At 39.5% G+C, this 25,528-nt stretch overlaps 3 protein-coding genes across 7 annotated transcripts; 2 read left to right on the top strand and 1 right to left on the bottom strand.

Annotated features, from left to right (window-relative positions):
- Window positions 1-2,095: 2,095 nt before the first annotated feature.
- On the top strand, window positions 2,096-9,097 carry ilvbl (ilvB (bacterial acetolactate synthase)-like). Of its 2 annotated transcripts, XM_049725571.1 has the most exons (15): window positions 2,096-2,117; window positions 2,496-2,551; window positions 2,877-3,078; window positions 4,242-4,369; window positions 4,467-4,717; window positions 5,040-5,139; window positions 5,306-5,403; window positions 5,496-5,632; window positions 5,985-6,119; window positions 6,827-6,941; window positions 7,041-7,210; window positions 7,310-7,380; window positions 7,467-7,538; window positions 7,740-7,845; window positions 7,924-9,097. In XM_049725571.1, the coding sequence occupies exons 1-15, from the start codon at window positions 2,111-2,113 to the stop codon at window positions 8,100-8,102; spliced, it is 1,827 nt and encodes a 608-aa protein (XP_049581528.1). In that variant the 5' UTR covers window positions 2,096-2,110; the 3' UTR covers window positions 8,103-9,097. The 2 variants fall into 2 exon arrangements, with proteins under 2 accessions (XP_049581528.1, XP_049581527.1); XM_049725570.2 differs by lacking the exon at window positions 2,096-2,117 and having other exon boundaries at window positions 2,158-2,551.
- A 1,158-nt stretch (window positions 9,098-10,255) lies between these two features.
- On the top strand, window positions 10,256-19,906 carry fam118b (family with sequence similarity 118 member B). Of its 4 annotated transcripts, none has more exons than XM_049725176.2 (7): window positions 10,256-10,743; window positions 11,013-11,102; window positions 11,823-12,075; window positions 15,515-15,742; window positions 16,449-16,577; window positions 17,424-17,721; window positions 19,144-19,906. In XM_049725176.2, the coding sequence occupies exons 2-7, from the start codon at window positions 11,020-11,022 to the stop codon at window positions 19,164-19,166; spliced, it is 1,014 nt and encodes a 337-aa protein (XP_049581133.1). In that variant the 5' UTR covers window positions 10,256-10,743; window positions 11,013-11,019; the 3' UTR covers window positions 19,167-19,906. The 4 variants fall into 4 exon arrangements, with proteins under 4 accessions (XP_049581133.1, XP_049581132.1, XP_049581130.1 ...); XM_049725177.2 differs by having other exon boundaries at window positions 10,258-10,743; window positions 19,078-19,906; XM_049725175.2 differs by having other exon boundaries at window positions 10,256-10,479; window positions 17,424-19,906.
- A 56-nt stretch (window positions 19,907-19,962) lies between these two features.
- srpra (SRP receptor subunit alpha) lies at window positions 19,963-25,266 on the bottom strand. The gene is made up of 15 exons (XM_049725172.2): window positions 25,132-25,266; window positions 24,881-25,019; window positions 24,505-24,588; window positions 24,255-24,418; window positions 23,691-23,851; window positions 23,450-23,597; window positions 23,084-23,234; window positions 22,878-23,008; window positions 22,678-22,799; window positions 22,509-22,595; window positions 22,246-22,418; window positions 21,889-22,102; window positions 21,567-21,730; window positions 21,195-21,293; window positions 19,963-21,122 (listed from the first exon to the last, which is right to left on the bottom strand). Exons 2-15 carry the CDS (start codon window positions 25,001-25,003, stop codon window positions 20,994-20,996), a joined length of 1,950 nt encoding a protein of 649 aa, XP_049581129.1. The 5' UTR covers window positions 25,004-25,019; window positions 25,132-25,266; the 3' UTR covers window positions 19,963-20,993.
- Between the last annotated feature and the right edge of the window lie 262 nt (window positions 25,267-25,528).

Genomic DNA, 25,528 nt, shown 5'->3' on the forward strand with positions numbered 1-25,528 from the left:
CCCTATGAATATCTGTTTTGATGATGATCAAATAAACATGATCTCACTTGCCCTCAAGGTAAGCTCCTCCAAAAATACTTACCTCCAACATTCACCCCTTTATCAGTGTGAATCTATTTTGATTACAATATCTAATGAATGCATTCTTTCAGGGAGATACGGCTGTCAGATTCAATTATTGTTCCCCGTAATACCTCATGAAAACGCTAACGAATCATGAGTGACTTTCGTGTATATGTATCAGTGAAGGTTCATTTGTGTGATGTGGAATGCCCTCCATGCATGTCTTGTGAAATCCTGTCGTCTTTTGTAGGATATGTCAAAATTGTGTGTCGGACTTCATGGTAGACATTTGTTGTTTGGTAATGCGTAGCAACACTTGAATCGAAACTGTCATAAGACACAACACTAAGCTCTCTACTTTTAACATCAATTAGGAGCGTAACATACCAATACCATGTTATAGTAAAAATGTTCAAATGTTTTTCCCTGCTTGGATACATCCATAAGTTTATCTGTTGCCAGGAATATATGTAGAGCTTTAAATCCATTTTGATATTCATAGAAGGGGTGTTTACTTACCCAGACCTCTTAAAATGAATATGCTATATAAAAGAAAAAAATCTGTACACAGTGGAGTTACAATATTGATAATGCATTTGGCTTTTTGTTTTAACTGACAACAATGAGATTTAGTCAATATGCCATGCAGCAAGAGTAAAGGGGTTGCAGCCCGTGGGTAATATACTAGCTCCAGTAGAGAATACATAAAAAAATCAAATAAATAAAAGTAAAATCTCAAAGTGATCGTCTCAAGTCGACCCACGCTCTGTATGCTCAATAATGGATCATTGAGCTGCTCAGCACTCAAATACTAAAATGACCCCCGATATTAAAAAAAAAAAAAAAAAAAAAAATTAAGCTCCCATACGACAACTCATCATAATTGAATTGCAGTACAACACTTCCACCTGCTGGATATTATTGACTCTACAATTTGAATATATATATATATATATATATATATATATATATATATATATATATATATATATATATATATATATATATATATATATATATATATATATATATATATATATATATATATATATATATATATATATAGTACTGAACAGTTGGCACTGTCTCATACACAATGTTTATACTTTCCTGCAATCAATAAAATGATTCCCTTTATAAATACATTACACAATTTATTTATTCAAGAGCGCTATGACATTAGTTGGACACACGCAGCCTAATATTTAACAAATTAATTTTCCAGCCAATTAAGTCTGCCTTAATGACTTAAATGCAAGTCTGCCCATTTCCCTTTGGAGAGGAAAGCGTATCACTTGTCACTGCTGGAAAGCAATCAAGGTGAGAAGAATATAAACGAGTACCTGCCAGATGTTACATTCTTGCCTGTGTAGAACATTGAACTAAAAGTAAAGTTTCTGCTTGTTTCTAAGAAGGTGGTGAGCACTAATCATACATGTGCATATAAATCAATAAAATAATTCATTTTAACGAATCAATTCAAACAATGAGACTTAGTACCTAATGTATTTCCTGGATTTTAAAGATTCATTGTTTATGATATTGATTGTTAGACCTTACAAAAACTAAAAAGAAACATTAAAATAAATTATATTACGTTAGAAAAATAAGAAAAAAGCAATCGAAAAAAACCCTATTATTTCTGCGTCCCCTGTGGAATTGAATTATTATTATTATTATTATTATTATTATTATTATTATTATTATTATTATTATATGTAATGCCGTATGCTCCCTTTCAAGCAACTACTGTATCCAGGTGGGACACACCCTACGCTATGCAGCTGAAATGGGAACATCATTCTGTTTATGTATCATATAATTATAGAAAATAAAAACAATCCGTTTTCGGCATGGTTGTGCAGCAACCAATCATAATGCAGCAGCCAGTCATTGACTGCCTCGAACGGAATGAGTTTTGTAGTCTTTCAAATTAAAAGCAATTTTTCTCTGATTGGAATAGATGGGAAATTTTTGGGGGGTGGGAAGGTAACAGAACTTGTATAGTTATGTAGAATACTTTTTACACCGGTGACAGTTGGCTTGAATGCATAGTATGTAGCACGATGTTCATTAGAAGAAATTTATTTTGAAAGTCAATATCCAACTTCTACGTCTAGCTAGCCTTATCGAAATGTGTAAATGGTTGTCAGTGTCGACATAGTTGTCATTAGAGGAATCTACTGCACTGTTTTAACCGTTCCAATCAAGTAATGTCATATTCGCCAACTCGACAATTGAATGCTGTAGAAAATCACGACCTTGAGCGTGTAGCACTTGTTTGCAACGACTCCTGAGCAACTTAGCCTAGCCTGCTGCATTGATCAGCAGTTGAACTTTAATGTTTTGTTTGTTAAATTTAACTTAATTCTATTCTACTATCATGGAGTTATTTGAAACCAGTCTTGGATGTCTTGGATGTTTTGCTGTAGGTGGGCTTGTGTTTGCTGCCTACAAACTTGGCTTACTGTACCAGTTGTTCCACAAGGTGAGCGTTTATGAACCTAAAAAATCAATTTTGAGTTGATCACGGTATATTCTACACAAAGACAGTGTTAGTGGAGCAAATTATCTGACATTATGTCTTGATCCTAACAATCATTCCCTTTGAACCATGATACATGAAATATATAGCACAGGCACACGTAACCTTACACTTCGTATGCTTCTTAACACAAATGTAAACATCACACCCTGGCATGTTGCACAAATCCTATTTGACAGGTGAATATTTAGGACCTTACTTGTTAATATTATGTCTTTACATCAGTTTACCCAGATTTTCAAAACTCATCCTTTTTGACATCCCACAGACTGAGATAAAAAGCCCTCGACATGGCGGCGAAAGTGTGGCAGATGTTCTGCGCTCCCATGGAATCAAGTTTGTCTTCACTCTGGTTGGTGGACATATCTCGCCCATCCTGGTGGCCTGTGAGAAAGTGGGCATCCGGATTGTGGACACCAGGCACGAGGCCACGGCTGTTTTTGCTGCTGATGCCGTGGCGCGGCTTTCAGGTGCACGCATCTCGAAATATATGGCTATTACAAAGAATATTTGGCAATGTGGTTGGTTGGCAATGAGATAATGTGCTCCCTCTTGTGTTTGGTTGGTTATGTTCAAAATTAACCACTCAGATTAAAAGTCATGTTCTGCTTCCCATTAACACCAAATAAAGTTTGTGCCAGTTGAATAAAAGCACTCCAATTAATGAATCAGAAAAAAAATAGATCACAAAACATCTTGTCTTTATTTGGACAACCCCAATCCTATCCTTGTGCGTGCACAAAATAAATACAATAACTCATTAAATATGCAAACTACAATCATGTTTGCAATCCTCTTAAGAAAGGTCTGTCATTATTTTAGAGAGTCACTAGGACTGCCATAACATTAGGTACAACTGCACAATCGAATGGTAGCCAAAATAATAGAAATCCAATTCAGGAGGTTGTTTGACAATTGATTTGTCCAGATTTTAAAACTAGTATGTCTTTCACTGAAATCAATGAATGTTTGAAAAAAAAGTTCTAGAGCAGTGGTTCTTAACCTGGGTTCGATCGAACCCGAGGGGTTCGGTGAGTCGGTCTCAGGGGTTCGGCAGAGCCTCCACTATGAAGGTCTGAACACACCTGATTTATCGTGTAAATTCGTGATAACGCATATCTGAACAGCTCCCGCAAAGGCACACTGATTTGCAAGTAAGTAATTTGTTGTGAGTTCATGCATTGTGTTGGTTTTGTTCTTTGAACAAGGTGATGATCATGCACGCCTCATTTTGTGCACCAGTAAAAAACATTTATGTCTTGAATTTGAATTCATTATTTTTTTCGCTAAAGAGGGGTTCGGTGAATGCGCATTTAAAACTGGTGGGGTTCAGTACCTCCAACAAGGTTAAGAACCACTGTTCTAGAGGATATGGTGACAGAGCCGTTAGCAAAATGAATGATCAGTTTGTACACCCCTAAATTTAAACCATGCAAACATATTTTTCACCCTGCCCCCTAAAACAACCTAATCATTTGGAATCAGAATCAAAACAAGGTACAGAATCGGAATTCTTAAAGCGATTTCCAACCCTATACACCGGTCACCGGATTTGAATATACATACCCTCAAGTTAAAGATGAAAATATGCAGTTAAAGCACATCTTGTATCTAATGACTGTCTTTCTATTAGGTACCATTGGTGTAGCTGCAGTGACTGCTGGCCCAGGGCTTACCAACACTGTGACAGCAGTGAAGAATGCTCAAATGGCAGAGTCACCCTTGTTGCTCATGGGAGGGGCTGCTGGTACAGTTTTGCAGGTACAATAAATTACTATGTTGTTACAAAATGAGTGTTCCTACTTGCTCTGAAATTCCACAACCAATGTTTGTCTGCCATTTGTTGTTGTGGCTTCAGGGCCGAGGGGCGCTGCAAGACATCGACCAAATGTCACTGTTCAAGCCTCTGTGCAAGTTTTGTGCCTCCATCAGAACAGTCCGAGAAATTGTGCCAGTTGTCAGAAAAGCGCTGGCTGTTGCCCAGTCTGGAACACCTGGGCCTGTTTTCATAGAATTCCCCATCGACACTTTGTACCCGTTCCACCTGGTGTCCAGAGAGTTTGCTGTTAAAAACCCTCCCAAAGGCCTGATGGGCAAAATTGTCTCCTGGTATGTTTTTTTCATCATGTTATAAAAACAATATTTTTTATATATATATATATATATATATATATATATATATATATATATATATATATATATAATTATATTATATATATATATAATTTAATATAATTATATTATATATATATATATATATATATTATAATTCATATAATATTAATTTCAGTGCCATTAGTGGGTTGTCCATCCAAGCGTACACGCCCCCAAAAATGTATATAGTCTCCACTGTACTTATTTATAAATCAAATTAATTCTATGTACTGTCTGTGAAGTATTAAACTTTATTAAACTTATTTATTTTAACTAGGTACCTTAACAACCACCTCATGAACATCTTTGCCGGTGCCTGGGAGAGAAGAGATCTTTCACCTTTACCAGTTGACATTCCACAAGCCACAGATGATCAGGTACACCAACAATTGACAGTGTGTGTATGTGTGTGTTTAACCTACTGATGTCATAGAATGCAATATATGTGTGTGTTTGTGTGTGTGTGCGCGCAAGGGGAAAGGTGGTGTAGAAAATGGATGGTTGGATATATATAGATATATAAAATTTATATTATGCACATAGGTACAAAAGTGTATTGAACTGGTGAGCCGAGCCAAGAAACCTGTTATCCTCCTTGGAAGCCAAGCCACGCTACCACCAACGCCAGTTGATGAGCTCAGGTGAAGCCAACGTATTATTTTAAGTACTCAGTGTACGCCATGAAAGTAAATTAGATGTATCATCTATTGTAATAAAGTTGATGGTATTACAGGAGCGCTTTGGAGGCCCTTGGCATTCCTTGCTTTCTTGGGGGCATGTCCCGAGGCATGTTGGGAAAAGATAGCCCAATCCATATTCGACAAAACAGACGAGATGCTCTGAAGGAGGCCGATGTTGTTCTTCTCGCAGGTCAGACATTGAATGTAGTATTTACTGTAGAAAAAATATTTATTCCTCTTTTTTTTTTTTTTTTTTTTTTTGCTGTTTCTCAAATTCAAGTATTTCTATTGGTGGGATGAGAAAATGACACTAGAACAAAAAACATATGATGAGTCCTATTTATTTGGACCTTGATCTTTGCTATAGAGCCTGACAACAAGTTTCGATTAGTCAGACAAGATTACACTTGGCTTGTTATCTTAAAAACGTGCAATGTATGTAGCTATCTTGTGTATTCAGTAATGGAAAGGACGGAAGATATGAAAGGAGGTGCAGTGTTGTGAAGAAAAAAAAAACGTTAATTGCTTGATTTGTTTTGCAGGAACAGTATGCGACTTCCGTCTGGGCTATGGCAAAGTTCTGAACAGACGCAGTAAGATCATTGCTGTCAACAGAGACAGAGTGCAGCTGCTCAAAAACTCTGATATGTTCTGGAGACCAACTGTAGCAATTCAAGGTGTGTTCATACCGTCATTTTTGTCACTAGCATTTTGTTTCACAAAAATGCTAGCATTTTTTTTATTTTATTATTATTATTTTTTTTAAAACCGCTCATAAAAGTTAAAAGTTAAAGTCCCAATGCAAATGTAAAATGAAGATATGTGTAATAAAATGGAAGAGCAATTCCTGAGCATGAGTTGACTTTTAAAGGGGAACTCAGTTGAAAAAAAAATCATTACAATAATATAATTGCCCCTAATAGTCTAAAAATGGCATTCTGTTTAATATAGCGTTTATGGAATAAGAATGAATTCACTCATTTTCAACTATCTTAGGAGGGTGACGTTGAATGCAGCACCGCCTCCTGCTGCCGACTGATATGAACATATAATTATGCTGCAAACATCTCAGCTCACCTGTTTTTCTAGGTTTGGTCATGTGAGCCAGAGAGTACTTTGGCCTCAGTTTTAGTTTAGCCTCCTGACATGACGGAAAATGGCCTAATTCTTATTCCATAAATGCAGCATTAACCACAAGACAGTATCTAGGAGTGAGGGTAAATAGAACATATTATTGCAATGCCTTTTTATGCTTTGGCCTCAGGGGTTCTACTGTATATTGCTTTAACTCATTTTTTTACTGGTACAGGGTCTCAATTGTGATCTAATAGAACTGAAAACTACATTTCAACAGTTAATGTCTAAAATGGTGTGTTTATTATAGGTGATGCTGGTTCGTTTTTAGTACGGCTTCACAAAGGCCTCAAGGGCCACCGCTGTCCGGAAGAATGGCCTCAGAGCCTCAAAGCAGGAGATGTGACCAAAGAAAACATTAATAAGTAAGGAGGCCTTGCAAAATGCGTTGCAGCCACTCTACAGCTTTATAGTGTGTTCATAATAATATAAGCAAGCATACTCGTTGTCTTTTTCATTTTAAGGGCTAAAGCCAATGAGAAGACTGAGCATCACCTAAACCCCTTAAAAGTTCTTCACATGTTGGATGAGGAGATGTCAGAAGACAGTATCATTGTCGCGGATGGCGGTGATTTCGTAGGAAGCGCTGCTTACATCTTGAGGCCACGGGGACCACTGCGCTGGCTCGACCCAGGTCCGCTCCTTCTCTCTTGATTTTACATGACATAAAAAAACTCAATAGGGATTGCCGTTGACATGAAATGTAAATTTTGAGAATACTGATTCTCCACAGGGGCCTTTGGGACGCTGGGAGTAGGAGGAGGGTTTGCGCTAGGTGCAAAACTGTGCCGGCCTGAATCAGAGGTAATGTGCTGACTCAAGCTTTTATGAAAGGGATCCATCTGATTGTGATGCTTCATGAATGAAATATGACCCCCTGTGTGTTTTAGGTCTGGATTGTCTACGGCGATGGTTCCCTAGGATACAGTGTCGCTGAGTTTGACACATTTACTCGACATAAGGTACATTCATTACAATCGTATGTCGACGATAACTGTTGTAAGAAATCTAGGAAACTGGAATATAGCAGAAACTTTGCAGTCAGTTGTTATATTTCCGACAAAAACTCACAACTGGCGTCAGCAAAACCTTGATTACCAAAAATGTAAATGTTTGTACAATAAAAGCAGCTGCAGAAAATATATTTGCTCTTCGCTTGTCAGACACCGGTTATTGCTGTTGTGGGAAATGACGCATGTTGGAGTCAGATTTCCAGAGAACAGGTTCCCATTTTAGGCAGCAACGTGGCATGTGGCCTGGCATTTACAGGTACATTCTTGGAGTACAATGAGACCTTCTATTTTGCGCGTCATTGTGGATTACAGACATTCACCTCCCTGTTTACAGATTATCACACCGTGGCCGATGGCTATGGCGGTAAAGGCTACCTTATAAGGCGCAAGGATGAGGAGCAGCTCAGGGACATCATCAGGGAGGCTCGAAAGGAGAGCCAGATGGGCAAAGCAACGCTTCTCAATGTCCTTATAGGCAAAACCAACTTTAGAGAGGGCTCTATCTCTGTATAATGTTAATATGCTCTGAGTTTATTCAACCGGTACCAATGGATTATTTTACTATTATTATAAACAGTGTGGAATCAAATGAATCAAAACGCCTTAATAATACAGTTTAACTGCTTCTAGGGTTACTTGAGTACCCAAACCATAATTGTTGCATTTCAATAAAAGACACTCGCAAAATAATGCTGGTGGCAGGCTGGAATTTCCTTGGTCACAATCTGGTAATTTCCCCTTTTGTTATTTTTAAAAACTGGCATAGCAGTCCACATGTGTATGAGTATTCCGCCTGACGTCAGTGATAAATTTTGCTAAAGGGATTACTTTGATGTTGTCTTTAATGTAAAAAAGCATTTGTTAATCACACACAGATTGAAAATAATTTCATGGATTAGTAATTACATGCAACCCAAATGCCTTTAATCCTGTTATGAATGAAACATTGATACTTTATCATTTGAAAGTGTGGAGTATTCTTGAGAGACTGAATAATTTGAAAAAAAAAAAGAATGCTTTCAAGTATATGCCTTTTGTAAATTCAAATATAATAGTATTAATAGAGTATATTGTAGAATAAATTATTTAATATATCATAGTAATAATATGCACAAATGATGTCATTTTCAGCCGGGGTAGGGAACCTTTGTCATCTCAGGGTGCATTTCTGTTTGTCCTCCATACTAAATATTTGAAAAAATACGATGCAACCGGTCAATCAAATGTTGATTGTGAGCATTTGAGGATCAAGTGTTTTAGGGGTTTTTAGAGCACTTTCTCTGAGGTTTTAGTTGACTGTCTAGAATTGTACAGCAGGCCAGATCAAATATTCTTGCCCACTCCTGCTTTACAATCTACATCATACAGTATGTATTGCACTATAAATGTAAAGGATTTGCTCACATGGCAAATGTATGTTGTTCATTGCTGTAACGAGATTTTGTCAGCATTCTATAGAAAGTATGTTAAAGTTAATTATCTATTAAACTGGCGATGAATAAAAATAAGATGGACTATCTTTTTTTTTTATAATGCAAAAAATATTGGCATCATTTTGCAGAACCATCCATCCGTTCTCTTGTACTTATCTAGTGTCGGATTGCGCGAGCAGCGTCATAAAGTGCACCTCCGGAGTTCCCACATTGATGGGTAAAGGGAGCAATATAAGTTTGATAAGTGTTTGGTGAATTCTTTTGTTTAATTTTATATTTGCCAAAATAATCCCCCTGGTTTATCTTAATACACGGCGCCATGTTTGTAATGGATGTGATGTCAAGTTGTTGACTGGGCCTTCCTTTGCATCCATTGCTTGAGATTAGTCATACGATGCGTGACCCTAGAAGCCGCAGATGAGGGGGTAAAGGGACTTATTTGGAAAGGGATTTATTTACCTTCCGTCAGTATTGATGGAAAATTGTGAGAATGACTCAGTCGCGTCAGAATCGGACCAAGAAAACCACCACTTTGATTCATTTAATAAGATTGGATTAATAAGTGAACAGAATTTGGGGTCGCAGGCAAACTACAAGTGTGTGCGACAGCAGGAAAATATGATATTCTCCATTCTACAAAGTCTTGAAAATGGTCATAGTTGTTTTTCAACGTGATTAAAAATGCACAATTGCAATTATGTTAAATCACTTAAAGCAGGGGTGTCAATCATTTTTTTCACGGGCCGCATTGTAGTCATAGCTTCTTTCGGAGGGCAATTATGACTGTCAACACAAATAAATGTATGAGCACCTCATATTATATACAGTAAAAGCTACAAAACAAACTGACGAACAACTCGTTTTCAAATCAGACAAGTAAAAACTGGTCAAATATTTTAAAAAAATATATATTAAAAGTGAAGACAATTTGCAATTCTATTAATGACACGAATTTGATGCACAATTTGTCTTCGCGTGCCATATAAAATGATGTGGCGGGCTGTATCTGGCCCCCGGGCCTTGAGTTTGACACCTGTGACTTAAAGACATAGAGAGGTGGTATAAATACATAAAATGTGCATAGTGCTATTTACATAACCAGTTTCCAGAGGAGATGCAATAAACAATATTTATTTATATAAAGTGGGTGTATCACTGAAGCCACCTGTCGTGTCGATTTGTACAACCTTTCTTACACAAGACAGAAAAGCAAGCACTTTGTTGTCCGAGCAGCACGTGAAGGCGTCATAAGACAAGCAGCAGGCTCGCCACAGGCGGCGACTTCAACCACCTCTCCTTCTCTCGGCTCTCACGCGACACACAAACTTCCACATTAGACAAAAGTTGAGCCTCCGCGCCGTGCACAATTGATCTCGATACATTTGTATGCCGTTTACGAAGGCTGCCTTTAAACTCCAACATGACAAGTTAACCCGAGATGATTGCCTCGAAACAAGGTTAGAAAGACAGCTATAGCAACAGTTGTTTTGGAATATCACACACAGTCAAGTTAGCTCGAGTCATTTTGAAACCCCGGTTTTGCCTGTTACTTCGTGTTACAAATCCTTGGCGACGTGGACTTTTTCGATTTAAAAAAAAATATATACGTATATAAAAGATTGCAAGCAGTAGAACGACTGTTACTCACTGAGCTGGAATTATAACGATTCTCCGTGAGCAGAATTTCAAACATTGGGCGCCTACTCCCTGCAGAGATAAAGGTGAGCCGTGTTCATGTAAATAAGAGCATTGACAAAGAAAAATACGTTTCTATACTTCTCTTTTACCTAGAATGGCTCAAGCTACATGCGTTTGACAGTGACTCAGTCTTTGCTTATTAAATATGCGCGCTGAACGTCCTGTTTGTTGCATGACTGAGATGTGGATTTTTTGCCCCGCTGTTTAATAATGCCAGCCACTGGTGAGTGAGGTAAAATGAAAAGTTGCAAGTGTTTGTTTGGTATGGCACCCATTGTTCGTATGGCTCCAGGTGCTGAATGGCCTCTGTAGTAGCGGTGAAAACTGAGAAACGAACTGCAGCTGACTCACAGGATGCAGATTCAAATGGGAAGAAGCCTAGGTAAGCACATGACATGGCTGAAAAAACACAAATAGGTCAACAGTTTCTCATGGCAAAGCACACCTGCTCGCAATGCCCTGAGCATCTAACAGTTCCTGGCCGAGAACAATTCATATGCTGGAACCTTCTCCCTTCAACGTTAGTAGTTTGGATTTGGACTGTAATGTTTGTGACACCAGTCCTGGACCTGAAATATATTATGTCTCAGAATTCTCAGTTTTGTGACACTGCAACAAAATAACAAAACAATATTAAAGATTTCAGTAATTTTAGTAGGCCCATGTAGAATTTATCACAAAATAATGTTATAGCCTAATACCCCCCCAAAAAACAAAAAAAACCATCAAATAAAAACAATGCAGCCCAGTGAACTCGTGCAGTGCAAATATTGCCCATAAATTTCTGAGGTTCTGGCTTCAAATATTGTCTCAGGGCCTCCTGTGTGGAGTCAGCTTGTTTTCCCTGTACTTGTAGGGAGTGCGACTTGCATCTAATTTCTCTCATTAGTCAAAAAAAGCCAATGTTAGAGTACCCTGTCCATTTGGAAAGCTATGTCAACAGGTAAAATGTTAAAGTTTATATGTAATGCCACAAGATTCTACGATTTGAATTGTAGTATACAATTTGTAACTAGTTCTTGCTGACACAGCGAATATATTCAGATGCGTGATTCTGGAAAGCCCTGTTTTATTGTATGCATAATATCTGTGTGCCCAAAAGGAAGCTGCTGCCCAGCCTTAAGACAAAGCATGCCCCGGAGCTTGTCTTGGTCATCGGCACCGGGATAAGCTCCGCCGTGGCTCCTCAGGTCCCAGCTCTCCGCTCCTGGAAAGGTCTCATACAAGCCTTGCTGGATGCCGCCAATGACTTTGACTTGCTAGAAGAAGAGGAGAGCCGACGTTTCCAAAAGCACATGCAGGAAGATAAAAATTTGGTGCACGTGGCTCATGACCTAATTCAGAAACTTTCCCCGGTAAGGCGCCATTTTAATCATTTCTCTTTGCTTGTCCTTTCCAAACTGCTGTCGTAACTTCCAGATAACTATTACTTTCTTGTTTCATGCACTGTGTGATATTAATTGTGAAAATCCAGACAGCCAATAATGCAAATGTTCAAATAGATACAAACAATATGCAAACCACAGAGGAAGTACTAGTTTGTACTTCAACTAAAATAAAAACTTCAAACCATCATCACGGTTGATGTTTGCTGAGTGTTTCAAAATTGTACTTGTATTGTAGTAATGTATTTTTTTTCTGTGGTACCAGTCACGGAAAGGTCGAAAAACTGCAGTGCATTTAATCCATAGAGCCATAAATGGAACTTAATGTGACATAAAGGGTCTGGCTGCCCTCTACCTTTTGTACTTGTTTGTTTGTACTTGGCAAATAGTTCAACTTTATCTTGGTATGGTTTTATCATACAGTGCTTAACTTCAAATGCTAACATTGTCTGTGGAGTTTTTAAAGGCGTAAAGAAGTTGACCTCCATTCAAACTACTGTAATGTATCTCTAATCTGGTGGCAAACATTCAGAGGGAGATTACACCTTGAGTTTCTACACATTCAACAGTTGACAGCGATGCATTCTGTTTTTTTATTATTGATGTTGCTTTAGTTCCATGTTTAAATGGCATAAGTTGCCTTCTTATTCAAGTTCTCTTCTCATTCAACAACAACAAAATCACACAAAAGTCAAAGAAAAGTGAAACTCATTTGTGGAGAGAGAACATTTTTGCTTGATTTAACCCATGATGTATTTATTGATTGGACTTGCCACATTTTTGTGTGTCTTGTGAACAGTAGTTTTTGACCATTTCCAAATTTTATAACCTTGAGGCCCTTTGAATTTTAAAGTTTGACGTAATTCTCCTTGAAATCAGTAGCCACCATTTGTGCATGGAATTGGTACTGGATATAATGGCATGATCACATTTATAAAATATCAAGTTGACATCACATGGAAAGACGATTCGATCAAGGTCAGTCGAAAGTAGTTAACCCACTATTAACTTTGTTATGCTTTGAGGAACTTGTTTTACTTACTTCCCACTTCAAACGTTTAGTGATAACTACCGACATAAAAGCATGCATTGCCTTGGCAACAACAATAAAACGGTTTTGCTTGGAATTACCTTTTAAATTCTGATGTGTTATTCATGTTGACAGCAACAAATGACACACACACACAAGATTCCTTAATTAATTCCAATAAAAAAGAGACAAAAGCGACACACCCATATTACTTTTTGGACCAGTCTGCGCTTGAGGAATTGCCGGCAGATGGGGGGGCCCTGATAGCATTTGCCTCCTGTGTTAGTCATGTCTCATTGCACTTTTGACACTGATAAAACTCACTTTGCGTCAGCCCCTCAGCCTGCTGTCCCAAAGAGAGCAAACAACACTTCATGGCTTTAACAGCCATGATCTTTTCACCGCCCTCTCCCTGCGGTGCAGACCGGTTGCTGTTGGAAAAACATAAAAATAATTCAAACTCGTAACTTTGCATTTAATTAAAGCATCAGTCAAACACCCAGCATGGTCGTATTTGCAAAAGAAGGCTTCTAAAATTAATTCCAGTGTTATTTCCATCTAAAGGCTGACAATTGTTTGCGATTACATTTGACATTACATTTCAACATCCACATAAAACAAGGTTTCAGGTTCATTTTTTTTTTTTATAACATTTATAATCTAAACAGTTTGGGGGAAAAATGGCCTTGGACATTGAGCTGTCATTATGCGTAATTTGGTATTTTTCAACATTACGAAAAAAGATTTGGAGTGATGCTTTTGTAAGAGAGAGAAGATAACTTAACAGAATTTACCATGGAGTAAATTGACCCCGTTTTGCAGAAACACTCGTGTTTCGTGTCTGGTTTGTCCAGGATGGACCAATCACAACCACAAAGTTATGAGGAGTAAGAGTTTTTATCATCTTGGTCTGTAATACAATCCCACTTCAAACATAAAGCATAAAGTAAACATATGTGGTGACGATAATAGCTGATGATGGTTGTTTTGTTACGTCTTAGTTGCATTCTCCAGAAAATGATTTCAATAAGGAACAATAGTCTCATTTCTGCAAACATTTGTCCTCCCTCCTCCCGCCTAGCTCCCCTGGTACTTTTTGGGATTTAGAAGATTATTTTATTGGTGCACATATAAATGCATTATAATTCATTATAAACTGACCTAATTTTTGCCAGTCTGTGCGAACAGCAATTGTTTTGACAACAGTATGTGGATGGAACTTTTTCAAAAATGTACTCTACCTCTCTCTCGGACTGTTATCATGATGCCAATTTGGATTTTTGAAAGAACTCTGTAAGAATGCTAATATCCTGAAAAATCCACTAACGCGGTAGTTTGACCTACTTCTACATGGGATTTACATACTCTGCAGTTTCAGGTCCTGGAAAAATAAAGGCTCAAGGACAAACATTGTACTTAAGGAAGAAGTCAACTTTTTTTTTACACTATTTTCTATGGCCCTCCACTTGTCAAATAATTCTATCATAATGTATCATCCTTACAATCTCTTTAAACCTCCTCAAAATTAGAAGCAGCTCTAATTTTGACCGCATAGAGCTAAGGGTGTGTCTTTTGTAACATCATTGGAATTCCTCAACTCTAAGACCAAGATATCGTCTCTACGTTTTGACAAAACTCAGCACTGACTACAAAGCAAGTCCTAGTGAAACCGGTTAATTCTCTGTTGGTTTAAGAACTGGACTTGTTTACTTGCACTTTATTTGGTGTTTGCTCAATTCCTCTGATGGCCTTAGGACATGGTGATGGACTTGGCTGCCATAGACACTAGATGTGTATAATGGCTTTCTTCCTGTGGAAAGGAATCAAGCTGTTTAGCCCATTAGTTCGGTAATCATGGCAAGTCCATCTCCCAGAGTTGAGCGTCTCCCTGTGCCCGAATCACCTTGGTCGCTACAGCAATGCACTAAGGCTCACTATTTTTAGCTTTTAATTCAGATTTACAACCCTCCATCTTTTATGCGCTGTTTACAGGCTGCAAAAAAAGGGCCCTTGAAATATTTTTGCTGTAATGGCTCCAACTTGTGTAGACAAATGCATTGCAAATGTATTTTAAGGCACTTGATGCGATCTTGATTTAGGTCACATGATGAGATAAGTAACACCTTGAACTCAAGTTTAATCCAATTAGTTTCCTACTTGGTATTAAGATGTATGGGTGGTCATGTTTTTGGGAGCGCTCCATTCTTCATTGTCATGTAAGATTAAAATGAAATAAATTATTAATGGAAAGTAAAACTTGTATCCATCCATCTGGTTGGATTTCTTCCATTTGTACGTATTGGTGTTATGTTAATCATAATTAAGTAACTTTTTCTTTTTAAACATGCTTGTAAACATTGTGTCATGGTTTGGTTTCAGAGAACAGGCAATGTGCGGTCCACATTCTTCAAGGACTGCCTGTATGAAGTGTTTGATGATTTGGAGTGTAAGATGGAGCATGCTGGGAAACATCTTCTGCGCTCCGTGCTGCAGTTGATGGAGAGTGGCTCGCTGGTCCTCACCACCAACTTCGACAACCTGTTGGAGATCTACGCGGCCCACCAGGGCACCAAGCTGGAGTCTTTGGATCTGACTGACGAGAAAAAGGTAAATGTTCCTGTTTGCTTATACTGAGGTATTGATTGAACGGCCTAGCCGACGGTAGTTAAAGCCAGTCAGCAATTTGAAAAAAACAAAACGAGCAAAGGTCACTGGAGCATGAACGTGAGCAGACATGATTAGTCGGCCTGACTCAGACAGTTGAGGAAATAACAACCTAGAAATACCAAAGCGATGTGATTTCTTAATTTGGAAATTACAAATCTACAGTAGTTCAACATGGGTTTATCTTTTCCTTTCAGTTACTGTTACAGCCTTCGAGTAAAGTTCCTCATGGGTCAATATTGGCGCAGCATATAATGATCACACCTGAAACAGCCTTCTGTTTGGAACAGTTGGGCGTTGATTGAATCTAGTTTTACATTATTGGGATCTATTTGCTCTCGGGTTAAAACTGAGCCTAAAGCAAAAGCATACTTTTGCGCAATTAAATTGTGCTATCTTTTTTATTTTTTTATATTAGTGCTCCCCCCAGGTATTTAAAATAATGATCTCATAATCATAAAATACAAACAAAGAACTGTTCTGATGGAGGCATACCATTGTGCCTCTCAGTTGTGGTATTTATGTCATGTCTCCATCAGGGCCGTAATATCCTCTTACTGTTACACCCTCCCTTACCCAGTCAGAACAGGATGGTGTGCAGTGGGCTGTTATAACGTGTGTGTTCTTCTCCGTGTGTATTTGTGTGTAGGTTTTAGAGTGGGCTCAGGAAAAGCGGAGGTTAAGTGTTCTACACATCCATGGTGTTTACACTAACCCGTGTGGTATTGTGCTGCACCCCGCCGGCTACCAGAATGTGCTGAGGAACACTGAGGTTATGGTGAGTGTGAGGATACCCTATTTTATACGATGATTTTGGCCATCACAGACATTTGATTCCGTGGAGAGCAATTGATTCCATGGCTTAAACCTTGATTTTCCGGGAGCATGTGAAGTACGAATATTTGAAGGAAATGATTTGCAGAATCAAAACAGTGAAACATTGTGATTATAAAATAATCAACATCAATATTCTCTTTGTCCTTGGGTAGAGTTATGTAAAATGATAATCATCATAATAAGACAAATAATAATACATTTTATGTGCGTTTCTTATACAGTGCAAAATATTTCACCAAACTATGGGTTTGAGGTAAAAACTAATATTAAAGGAAAGATTAGACTAGATAAGATTTGTCCACGTGACCTAGATATTGTAAACATAAATAGTAGTAATTCAAAAATGCAGACTGTACAAAAGAAAGCAAAGCGTCGCCTCATTTGCACAAAATATTATTTCCTCCCGCATCGCTCATCTGTCAATACAAGGTGATAAAAAGACCAGCCTCGACACGCTGGAGCATATTGCTTTTTACGCATGCGAGTGACATCGCGGAGGCATTCTGTTTACTTTCGACGCCATATCTGTTTTAGTAATGTAAATGGGAACAAAATAAGATCACATTTGACTATAAACCTCAAATGGGCAGTGTGAACGTAGCCTAGCTCACTACAACATCTTACTGCCGGGATGTAAATGTAATTTTCTGCACCTCGCCCAAATTTCTGCGTACTGCTCTGATTTTGAAAATAAAGACATTTCTAAGTGACCCCAAACTTTTGAACGGTAGTGTGTGTGCTATGTGCAAAATGACTAATAGTAACACATAGCCTATATTCCCACCAGCGTGAGATTCAGAAGCTGTACGAGACCAAATCGTTTGTTTTCCTGGGCTGCGGTCGTACCGTCGATGACACGACCTTCCAGGCGTTGTTCTTGGAGGCGGTCAAACACAAGTCTGACCTGGAGCACTTCATGCTTGTGCGGCGCGAAGATGTGGGGGAGTTCAAGAAGCTACGCGACAACATGTTGGACAAGGGCATCAAGGTCATTTCCTACGGGGACGAGTACTCGGACCTGCCCGAGTACCTAGAGCGGCTGGCCAACGAGATCTGCTTTCGAGAGGTTTCAACAAATGACTGGGGTAAGGTACAGACCGTACAGTGTTCATATCTGGTTTGATGGATAGGAATTAGCAAACTTTTACGTGATATCACATTTGGTTTATGGCAAAGGCATACCGTATTTTCCGCACTATAAGGCGCACCTAAAAACCTCCAATTTTCTCAAAACCCTTATAATCCGGTGCACCTTATATATGGACCCATATGGATTCGTGGACGAAGACTAATTTATTAAAGTAAGCTTTACGTCTTTATTTTGTGTGTTGTGTGATATTAACGTTTGAGCAACGTTGAGTTATTGATATATTGTTATTGTTATTTTCACTATTTCGAGTGTTACTATATTGTGATTGCATTAACGTTTGACCAAGGTTGAGTTATCTGGTGTGCCTTATATATGGACAAACTTTTAAAATGGGCCATTCATTGAAGGTGCGTTTTATAATCCGGTGCGCCTTATAGTGCGGAAAATACGGTACCTATACTACTGCATGTGTATCCCCTATCAATTCAACAGATGTTCTGCCAAGTGTTTTTACTATCCAGGCTAAATTTAGGTAATTACTAATAAGCACAAAAATCTGAGCTGTCAGTTAAGCATGATGTGTAAACCCAGACTAAAATCTTCAGTTTCCAGCCATGGCGCTTCTTATTTTCACAATCATGCAAAGTGAAACCAAAGTGAATCTCCTGTTGCATTGTGGTCCAGTCCATAATTTAAAAGCTTTTTGAACCCTCCCCAATGCTTTTACGCTACATAAACCTTTCTTATTCCCTTAATAACCATTCCCACACTGATCTGTACGTGTTGTACCTTTACAGAAAATAAACACGTGATATTTTCCCATGTCCCAGCTCCTTCTGCACCGGTCAGTGCGTGTGGCCGGCTGCCGCCTCCTGTGCTTGAACTCAGTCCGCAGTGACGCACATTGCTCAGCGTGTATTTAAACGTTCTCCCATCACTTGTAAACCCGCAAAGTAGCGCATTCGCGAAAGATGAAGCACAAAGGGGCGAGGGATCACTGTAAATAAACAAATTAATACAATTGGTCATACGACTCAAGTTTGGAAAACGCCTGGCAGACACACAGTTTTTGCGAAGTAATATTGTCTTAGAGTACTGATTTTGTTTTGGGGGAATTTTCTTGTACAATCAAGCATCTGCATGGTGAAATGAATTTGCATTGATTGAGGAATTGTATGGCTCACTTTGCTAACTTTTGCACATGGTGTCATGTCTGATGGTGTGACTTTTGTATTTCTCTACAAACAAATTAAGGACTGGTGATTCCACTGTACTTTTTAGTTTTTGATTGATGACTTCACTGATGTGCCGACATGTATTTACTGTACAATATTTCTATCTGTATTTCCAGGGTTTTAAAATGGGGGGTGGGTGCAGCGGAACGGCTTTAACACTCAAATACCTCCTTCACGGTTAGGACTGATTGCTTCTTCTCGCTGACATCAAGCTGCGGCCACATACTAGATTTCCACTGCAGCAAACAAGAGACTGATCTCTCCCTATGTGAGGGTGAGAAAGCCAAAACTCTTTTTGCTCCTTCAAGGTCAAAAGAACTGCTGATGTTCTCATACTTTCAGAAAGCTGGCTTCATCAACAACTTTACTGAAAATCTTTGATTTTTGTTTTTTTTGTCTGTGCCACAGACCATTACCATTGATGTTTTGCATTTTCTTCCAACAAAGGATCAGTCTACTGCAAGTATAGTAGCTGATTGCCTTAACATTGTGGCTGGCCTATGTATGTCATTTTCTTTACATTGTTATTTAAAAGGGAAGTTGCATTGAAGTTTGGGACACACCAGAAGATGTATATGTACATATATGCATCACATTGGCTGGTGTGGGAAGGGAGTCTTACTTGCTCTATATGCGCAAACATGCACACGTGACGAGGTCCATACATTTAGCAGAATTGGCATCTGCCACACGTACCACACAAGAACAGGGTAATGTTTTCCATTTACACTGTACTGCATACAGACTGGTATACGTTTTTGTACGTCAGACAATTCCAATAACTGTTCCTTTTATTTGCAAGGTGTTGAAACTCCTGCAAGTAGAAACTTGCCACTCCTGTGCAGACTTGTTCTTTGTAAGTCTTTTGTATTTGAAACTACTCACGTGTGTTTGTGACATAGTATTTATAAGTGCTATTTTCAAAATAAAGCTTTTGGTATCCCATTTATGGTGTTGTTCATTCGGATAACAAAAAAAAAAAAAAAAAACTATCAACAAAGGAAGTTCCAAAATGCATGCCACGTACAGCAGCTTTATTTAGAAATGTTTACATTCTCATAAATTAGCTCAAATAATCTTAAATTCCCTAATATTGCATAACTGCAAGTTAAAGGGAGGGGTTGAGTTGAGTTCCTCCTGAATCAATTAAGAAACTCATAGGGATAACATAAATAACCATTCTTGGAAAATCGAGTCAGAGCAATTATTCAATTATAAAAGTATTTCTGGGTCTCCACTGATTCATTTTATTAATTAGCCTGGAAGGAAACACTGTTTAGTTATTAAAGCAGAGTTTGGGAACCTCTTTCCTGTCGAGAACCATAGATTCATTGCGAAAATAAATATCCAGCAATCCAAGTAATGTTATGCATTTGTGGGTTAAATGATTTGGGGCTCCTAGTAAAAGTTAGTAAGCGCTTGTATTGTTTTTTTAAACTGCAGGGTGGGCCAGGTCAAATCTGTTAGGGTGTATAGCTCACTTAAGACAATGTAGAAGTGTACATTTCATTCCAATTCATGACTGTTAACGGTCCCATCTTTTCCTCTTGGGTCGGATTAAGTTCCATGTGTCCTTGATGTAAGAGGGAACCATGACAACTAGGCACTATGGTCACTCGACGTTGCACAGGCAGCTGCTGTCAACGTGACCTTATTTAGGTAGGGAAGAAAAGACAAAATGTTGTTTAACTAGTTCTTATTGTGTAAACAGGTCCATTAGTTGGGATCAATTCAAAACTCAAGTGGATAATGAGGTACTTGTCAATTTGGCCCAAATCCTTACATGTCAAAGAAAATGGGAGGCTTCTCTGGTTGTGTGTTTTTTTCAAATGCACTGCCGTCCTTTCACACCGCCCTCAAGGTGGGACAATGGTGTCAAGAGCAGAAAATGAGACATGATAGAGAGAACGGCACAACAGGACGGCAAATGCAGGCTTATAGTAGGGGCTTGAGCATTTCTTGGCAGCATGACGAGATGATAGCTGGCTTCCACGCGATGTCCAACAACAAAGATAAAAGCCTGCGGCCTTCTTTAAGCCTTCATCAGAGCGCTGACCACAGCGCGGGCATTCAGACTGCGCAGGTCGTTGTACGTCTGCCCGGTGCCCACAAACACTATTGGCTGGCCCGTGATGTAGGTCATAGAGATTGCTGCGCCAACCTGTGAGGGAGAAAGGAAACTGCGTTAAATGTTACGATTCAAGCCAAACACGTGAAACGCATTTGAACACACCTTGTCGTCAATGGTGTCAAACTTGGTGAGCACGATGCCGTCGATGAGGCGAGGTTTGTCAGACATAGAGTGGTCAGCCAGAGCCTGGTTAAACTTGACCTAGTGAGCCAAAAAAAGAAGTTCATATGTACAAGTGACACCCTAATGCCCAACAAGATGAGGATTGAGGACAGTTGATAAGGGGAACACTGCCCTCTGTTGGACCTTAAATTAAACAGTATTTGACAGAAGGTTATCTGACGTTTCAAGGCTACAGTGGTCTAAGTTTAGGATCTTTGAAAAGAAATTCAGAATTTTCTTTTCTGAATACATAAGTTTTGTACTCATTTCCCTTCTAAGTATGAATTCATCTGCGAGGTAGGGTGGGCTTACCAATTGATCAACTGCCTCGTTGCCCACCAAAGCCTCCCCGACAAACAGCACGAGGTCAGGCATGTTGACGGCGATGAGTTTAGCCAGGGCTGTCATGAGGGGCGCATTGTCCTGCATACGCCCCGCGGTGTCCACCAGCACCACGTCGAAAGCCTGGTTACGAGCTAGAAAACAAAAGTAGCATAGATATTAGATTTATGACTTTCATTACAAGTTTGGTTAACAACCTATTACATGTTTTTTCAGGTGTGTTTGGCGGGGGTGAGCGGTTACTATGTTGAGTCATCTTATGTCAAAGTTTAAAATACAAACATAATCTTACCATAAGCAATAGCCTCCATTGCAATTCCAGCAGCATCCTTGCCGTAGCCCTTCTCATAGAGCTGGACCATCGTTCGCCCTTTGTGTTTCTCCGGAGGGTGCAGAGAATTCAGGCGGCGCTGGTGGGTTCGCAGCTGCTCCACCGCTCCGGCACGGAACGTGTCGCAGGCTGCGATCAGCACGGTGAAACCGTTCTCAATGAGCCAGAATGAGATCTGGACCAAGAAGAGGATGGCAGTAAGTACCGTGATCATGGACCAAGGTGACCTTTATATGCAACATGATCTATTCCCATCTGCCGTTTACATGCGGCCAGTGTTCATTTCAATTTCAATCAACCTGTGCACTGAAAACTCACCTTTGCCAGGTTGGTGGACTTTCCAACCCCATTGACGCCACAGAAGGTAATGACGAAAGGTCTCCTCTGACTTTGCGCCTCCATGACGTCTCGCAGAATATCCACCCTTCGCTTGGGCTGCAGAATCTGCACCAGCGAATCTTGCAGGGCCTGCTTTACCGTTGAGGCAACAGCTACATAAACAGAAGACTTGTATCAATTCAATATGGTAATTTACTGTGATATTTGACTACATAACTTGTAAAAATGGAATGTTTACTTACTGGTGAAGGTGCCCATGACCTTGCCTTCTAATTTTTTGGCTACAGAGTCACAAAGCTGTGAGGCGATTTCAGCTGCTACATTCTTTGCTGTGAAGGAGGAAGCCACGATGATGATCAATCAGTGATCCATGAGTTGGACGCGAGGAGGCGAAATGCGGCACTGTCCTACCAATGAGGTGCTCCCTCATCTTCTCTAAAACAGGCTCCATGTCATCCAGGTTCAGACTCTTGGAGCCCACCAGGCCCTTCAGCATGCCAAACATGCCTCCAAAGCCACCACTCTTCTTGGCACTGACAAGATTCCACAACATTTTCCATACAAACGTTTGTGCTCACACACACACAATGCTAAATGCTAAGCAGTCATACCTTGTCTTGAGTGCTGTATTGACAACAACTCTTTCCTCTTCTTCCTCCTCTTCCTCCTCCTCCTCGCCATCGTCACTGGAATCACATTCCACAGATGGCAAATCTCCAACCATGGAGGTTGGCTGCATCCCCTGAAACATTTAGGCGTTATTACACAGTGTCCATTGATCGAGTAAACATCTTCCAAAGGAAGAGTTGATACATACAGGATCAATAGGTGCATCCTGGTGTTGGTCACACCCACTAGGGAAACCCTCTCCGTTTCTGTCACTGTAGTCCAGGTCCTTGGTACTGTTGCCACCCATGTCCCAAACACGCCTCTGTTTCTCCTTGGGCTTCTGAGGCTTTGGAGACTTACTAGCAGGAAGACAACACACTGCATTAACATTCAAAATGCAACACTTCAGTTCACGACTTGCTGGACAAACAGAAAAGGTTGGGTCAACATAAAGCATGAACGTTCAGTAGTGTTTTTTTTTTTACCAGATGGATACAGGGTTGGATAGAGTTAGTGTAAACAGACTGATTGTCTTTGATTTTTGAAATTATCTTCAGAACAGGCGATATCTCACCTGACTTTTTCAACAGGTCCCACTGCACGCTTGCGAAAGAACTCCTCTCGCTTCTTCTGCATGATCTCTTCAGGACTAAGGCCGTGATTGCCGTTCTCAACCAGTTTTGCGGCAGATGTGCCTTTTCCTTGATCTGCTTTGACAAGGTCTACCACAGAAATTGGGAAAGATTGGGCAATTAGATCTTTGACATAATAATAATGATTACGTTGATGATAATGGTTCTTCCAACAACACTTACCTTCCTTTTTAGTGTTCTTGCTCTTCTTGCTACCCTGTTCCTTTTCTTTGTCCCCACCCTTGGTTTCTATCATTGACTTCACAGTTTTTTGGGATTTTTCAGACTCCTTAAAGGAGCGCATTGGTGCTGGGCTCCGAGCTTTGCTGCTCTGTTCTGCCTCTCTGGTAGAAAATAGACATTATATACACGTTATATTATAGACAAGATATCATTATTTCCAATCAAACACAGGTCGAATGGTCACAGACAGCATTTTACCGATAAAAAAGGTTGGTGGAGACCACCCTACTTCAACAAATTTGAACTACATCAGACACTCAAGGAACCTTTTTTTAAGTTACATAGTGGGTGGAAACACAAGGTGGCTCTAAAATGATTTTTTGTGGAATATGGTTACAGCTTTCAGGTGATTGTGACTCATGAATGAGCCCAACTTATTTCTTTAGTGGTTGATAAAATATATTGAATGTTTACACGATTCACAATGAAATATCAATTACACTTTTTTTTTTTTTTTTTGACCACAGCAATGTCTCAAGTTTTCCAGCCTGTGCGAGTAATTACCGAAGAAGCATTTGGAAGTCATCCCCAAACTCAAAGCTGTGGTTAAGAAGCTTCATCGCACCCTTTTGCTCCAGTTCATTCTTATAAAGATCCCTGAAATGCAGCTGGATGTCATCTATGAACTTGTCCACATAGGTCAGCGTCAGGATCTTTTGAAAACCCACCTGAACAGTGAGCACAAGGGAAGATGGTGCAGGTGAGTGTTCAAACTCACATTATTTCTAATTAGCAGTGATGTTCATTAACTTACCACAAAAATTAACTCAAACTCATTGTCCAGTTTATATTTAAGATTCAGGGATTCGTGAGTGAACGAGTTATTTCCACTCCGCTCCTAGAAAGTAACACGAAGGACATATGTCAACAAGAACTCGAAAAAAAAATTCCCACACTACACATCGTCCGCAGACTTCCTTAAAAAAAAAAAAAATCACGACAATGTACAGAAACTATTTTGATCATCTTTTAGTTCACAGGGTTGACGGCAGTACTGGTGTGACAGATTCGATATACGATAGTACAAGTCCATTACTACGACGTGAGCAGCTACCTGTTAGCATTAGCCATTCGCACCGTTGTCAAGCCCACTGTTATGGGACGAGGACCGTCCGTTCACCGAGACTCACCTGCAGGATCACGGAGCGGATCAGGGCGTTGACGGGCCCGGTGAAGGACTCGGTGACACCGGTTCCCTGAAAGCACCACAGCACTATCCCCCCTTTGCTGAAGATGGTGAAAAAGTCAAGCATCTTGACACCACGTAACCTGGATTAGCGAGGGTAAAACGGGTTAGAAAGGTCCGAATCGAAGGCCTACTAAACAAAAACAGGACAAAAAAAAACATTATCGGGGGAATTCCTTCCCTGCGGGAACTCACCAAAATACTTAAATAGAAAGTAACCCCCCCACGCGTTGGAACCACCACTGGTGCAAAACAGTTTTAAGACACGTCAGATTCAGAACCAGGAAATGACGTATATTGTGGTGTCTTGCGCATGCGCATGATCGAAATCTATGACGCGTTTACGTTTAATGTACGTCGCTTGACAATGTTAAGTAATAAATGTATGACGCGTTTACGTTTAAGTACGTTGCTTGACGATGTTAAGTAATAACATTTGGATGGATGGATGGATGGATGGATGGATGGATGGATGGATGGATGGATGGATGGATGGATGGATGGATGGATGGATGGATGGATGGATGGATGGATATCAGTTTTGACAATTTGAAATTTGCAGTTGTTTCCCTTACTGTTTACAGAGAGGGTT

This window comes from Syngnathus scovelli, chromosome 7 (assembly GCF_024217435.2).
Source record: "Syngnathus scovelli strain Florida chromosome 7, RoL_Ssco_1.2, whole genome shotgun sequence".
Taxonomy (NCBI): domain Eukaryota; kingdom Metazoa; phylum Chordata; class Actinopteri; order Syngnathiformes; family Syngnathidae; genus Syngnathus; species Syngnathus scovelli.

What these genes read in the sequence shown, in the direction of transcription:
- srpra (XM_049725172.2), bottom strand. Translation starts at nt 25,003, where the DNA reads ATGCTTGACTTTTTCACCATCTTCAGCAAAGGGGGGATAGTGCTGTGG. An exon ending in CAAGAACACTAAAAAGGAAG is followed by an intron (nt 23,598 to 23,690) that starts GTAAGTGTTGTT and finishes TTTCTGTGGTAG; the next exon opens with ACCTTGTCAAAGCAGATCAA. An exon ending in AATGGAGGCTATTGCTTATG is followed by an intron (nt 21,731 to 21,888) that starts GTAAGATTATGT and finishes TTTGTTTTCTAG; the next exon opens with CTCGTAACCAGGCTTTCGAC.
- ilvbl (XM_049725570.2), top strand. Translation starts at nt 2,447, where the DNA reads ATGGAGTTATTTGAAACCAGTCTTGGATGTCTTGGATGTTTTGCTGTA. An exon ending in TGCCGTGGCGCGGCTTTCAG is followed by an intron (nt 3,079 to 4,241) that starts GTGCACGCATCT and finishes TCTTTCTATTAG; the next exon opens with GTACCATTGGTGTAGCTGCA. An exon ending in CTGCTGGTACAGTTTTGCAG is followed by an intron (nt 4,370 to 4,466) that starts GTACAATAAATT and finishes TTGTGGCTTCAG; the next exon opens with GGCCGAGGGGCGCTGCAAGA.
- fam118b (XM_049725175.2), top strand. Translation starts at nt 11,020, where the DNA reads ATGGCCTCTGTAGTAGCGGTGAAAACTGAGAAACGAACTGCAGCTGAC. An exon ending in TAATTCAGAAACTTTCCCCG is followed by an intron (nt 12,076 to 15,514) that starts GTAAGGCGCCAT and finishes GTTTGGTTTCAG; the next exon opens with AGAACAGGCAATGTGCGGTC. An exon ending in TGAGGAACACTGAGGTTATG is followed by an intron (nt 16,578 to 17,423) that starts GTGAGTGTGAGG and finishes TATTCCCACCAG; the next exon opens with CGTGAGATTCAGAAGCTGTA.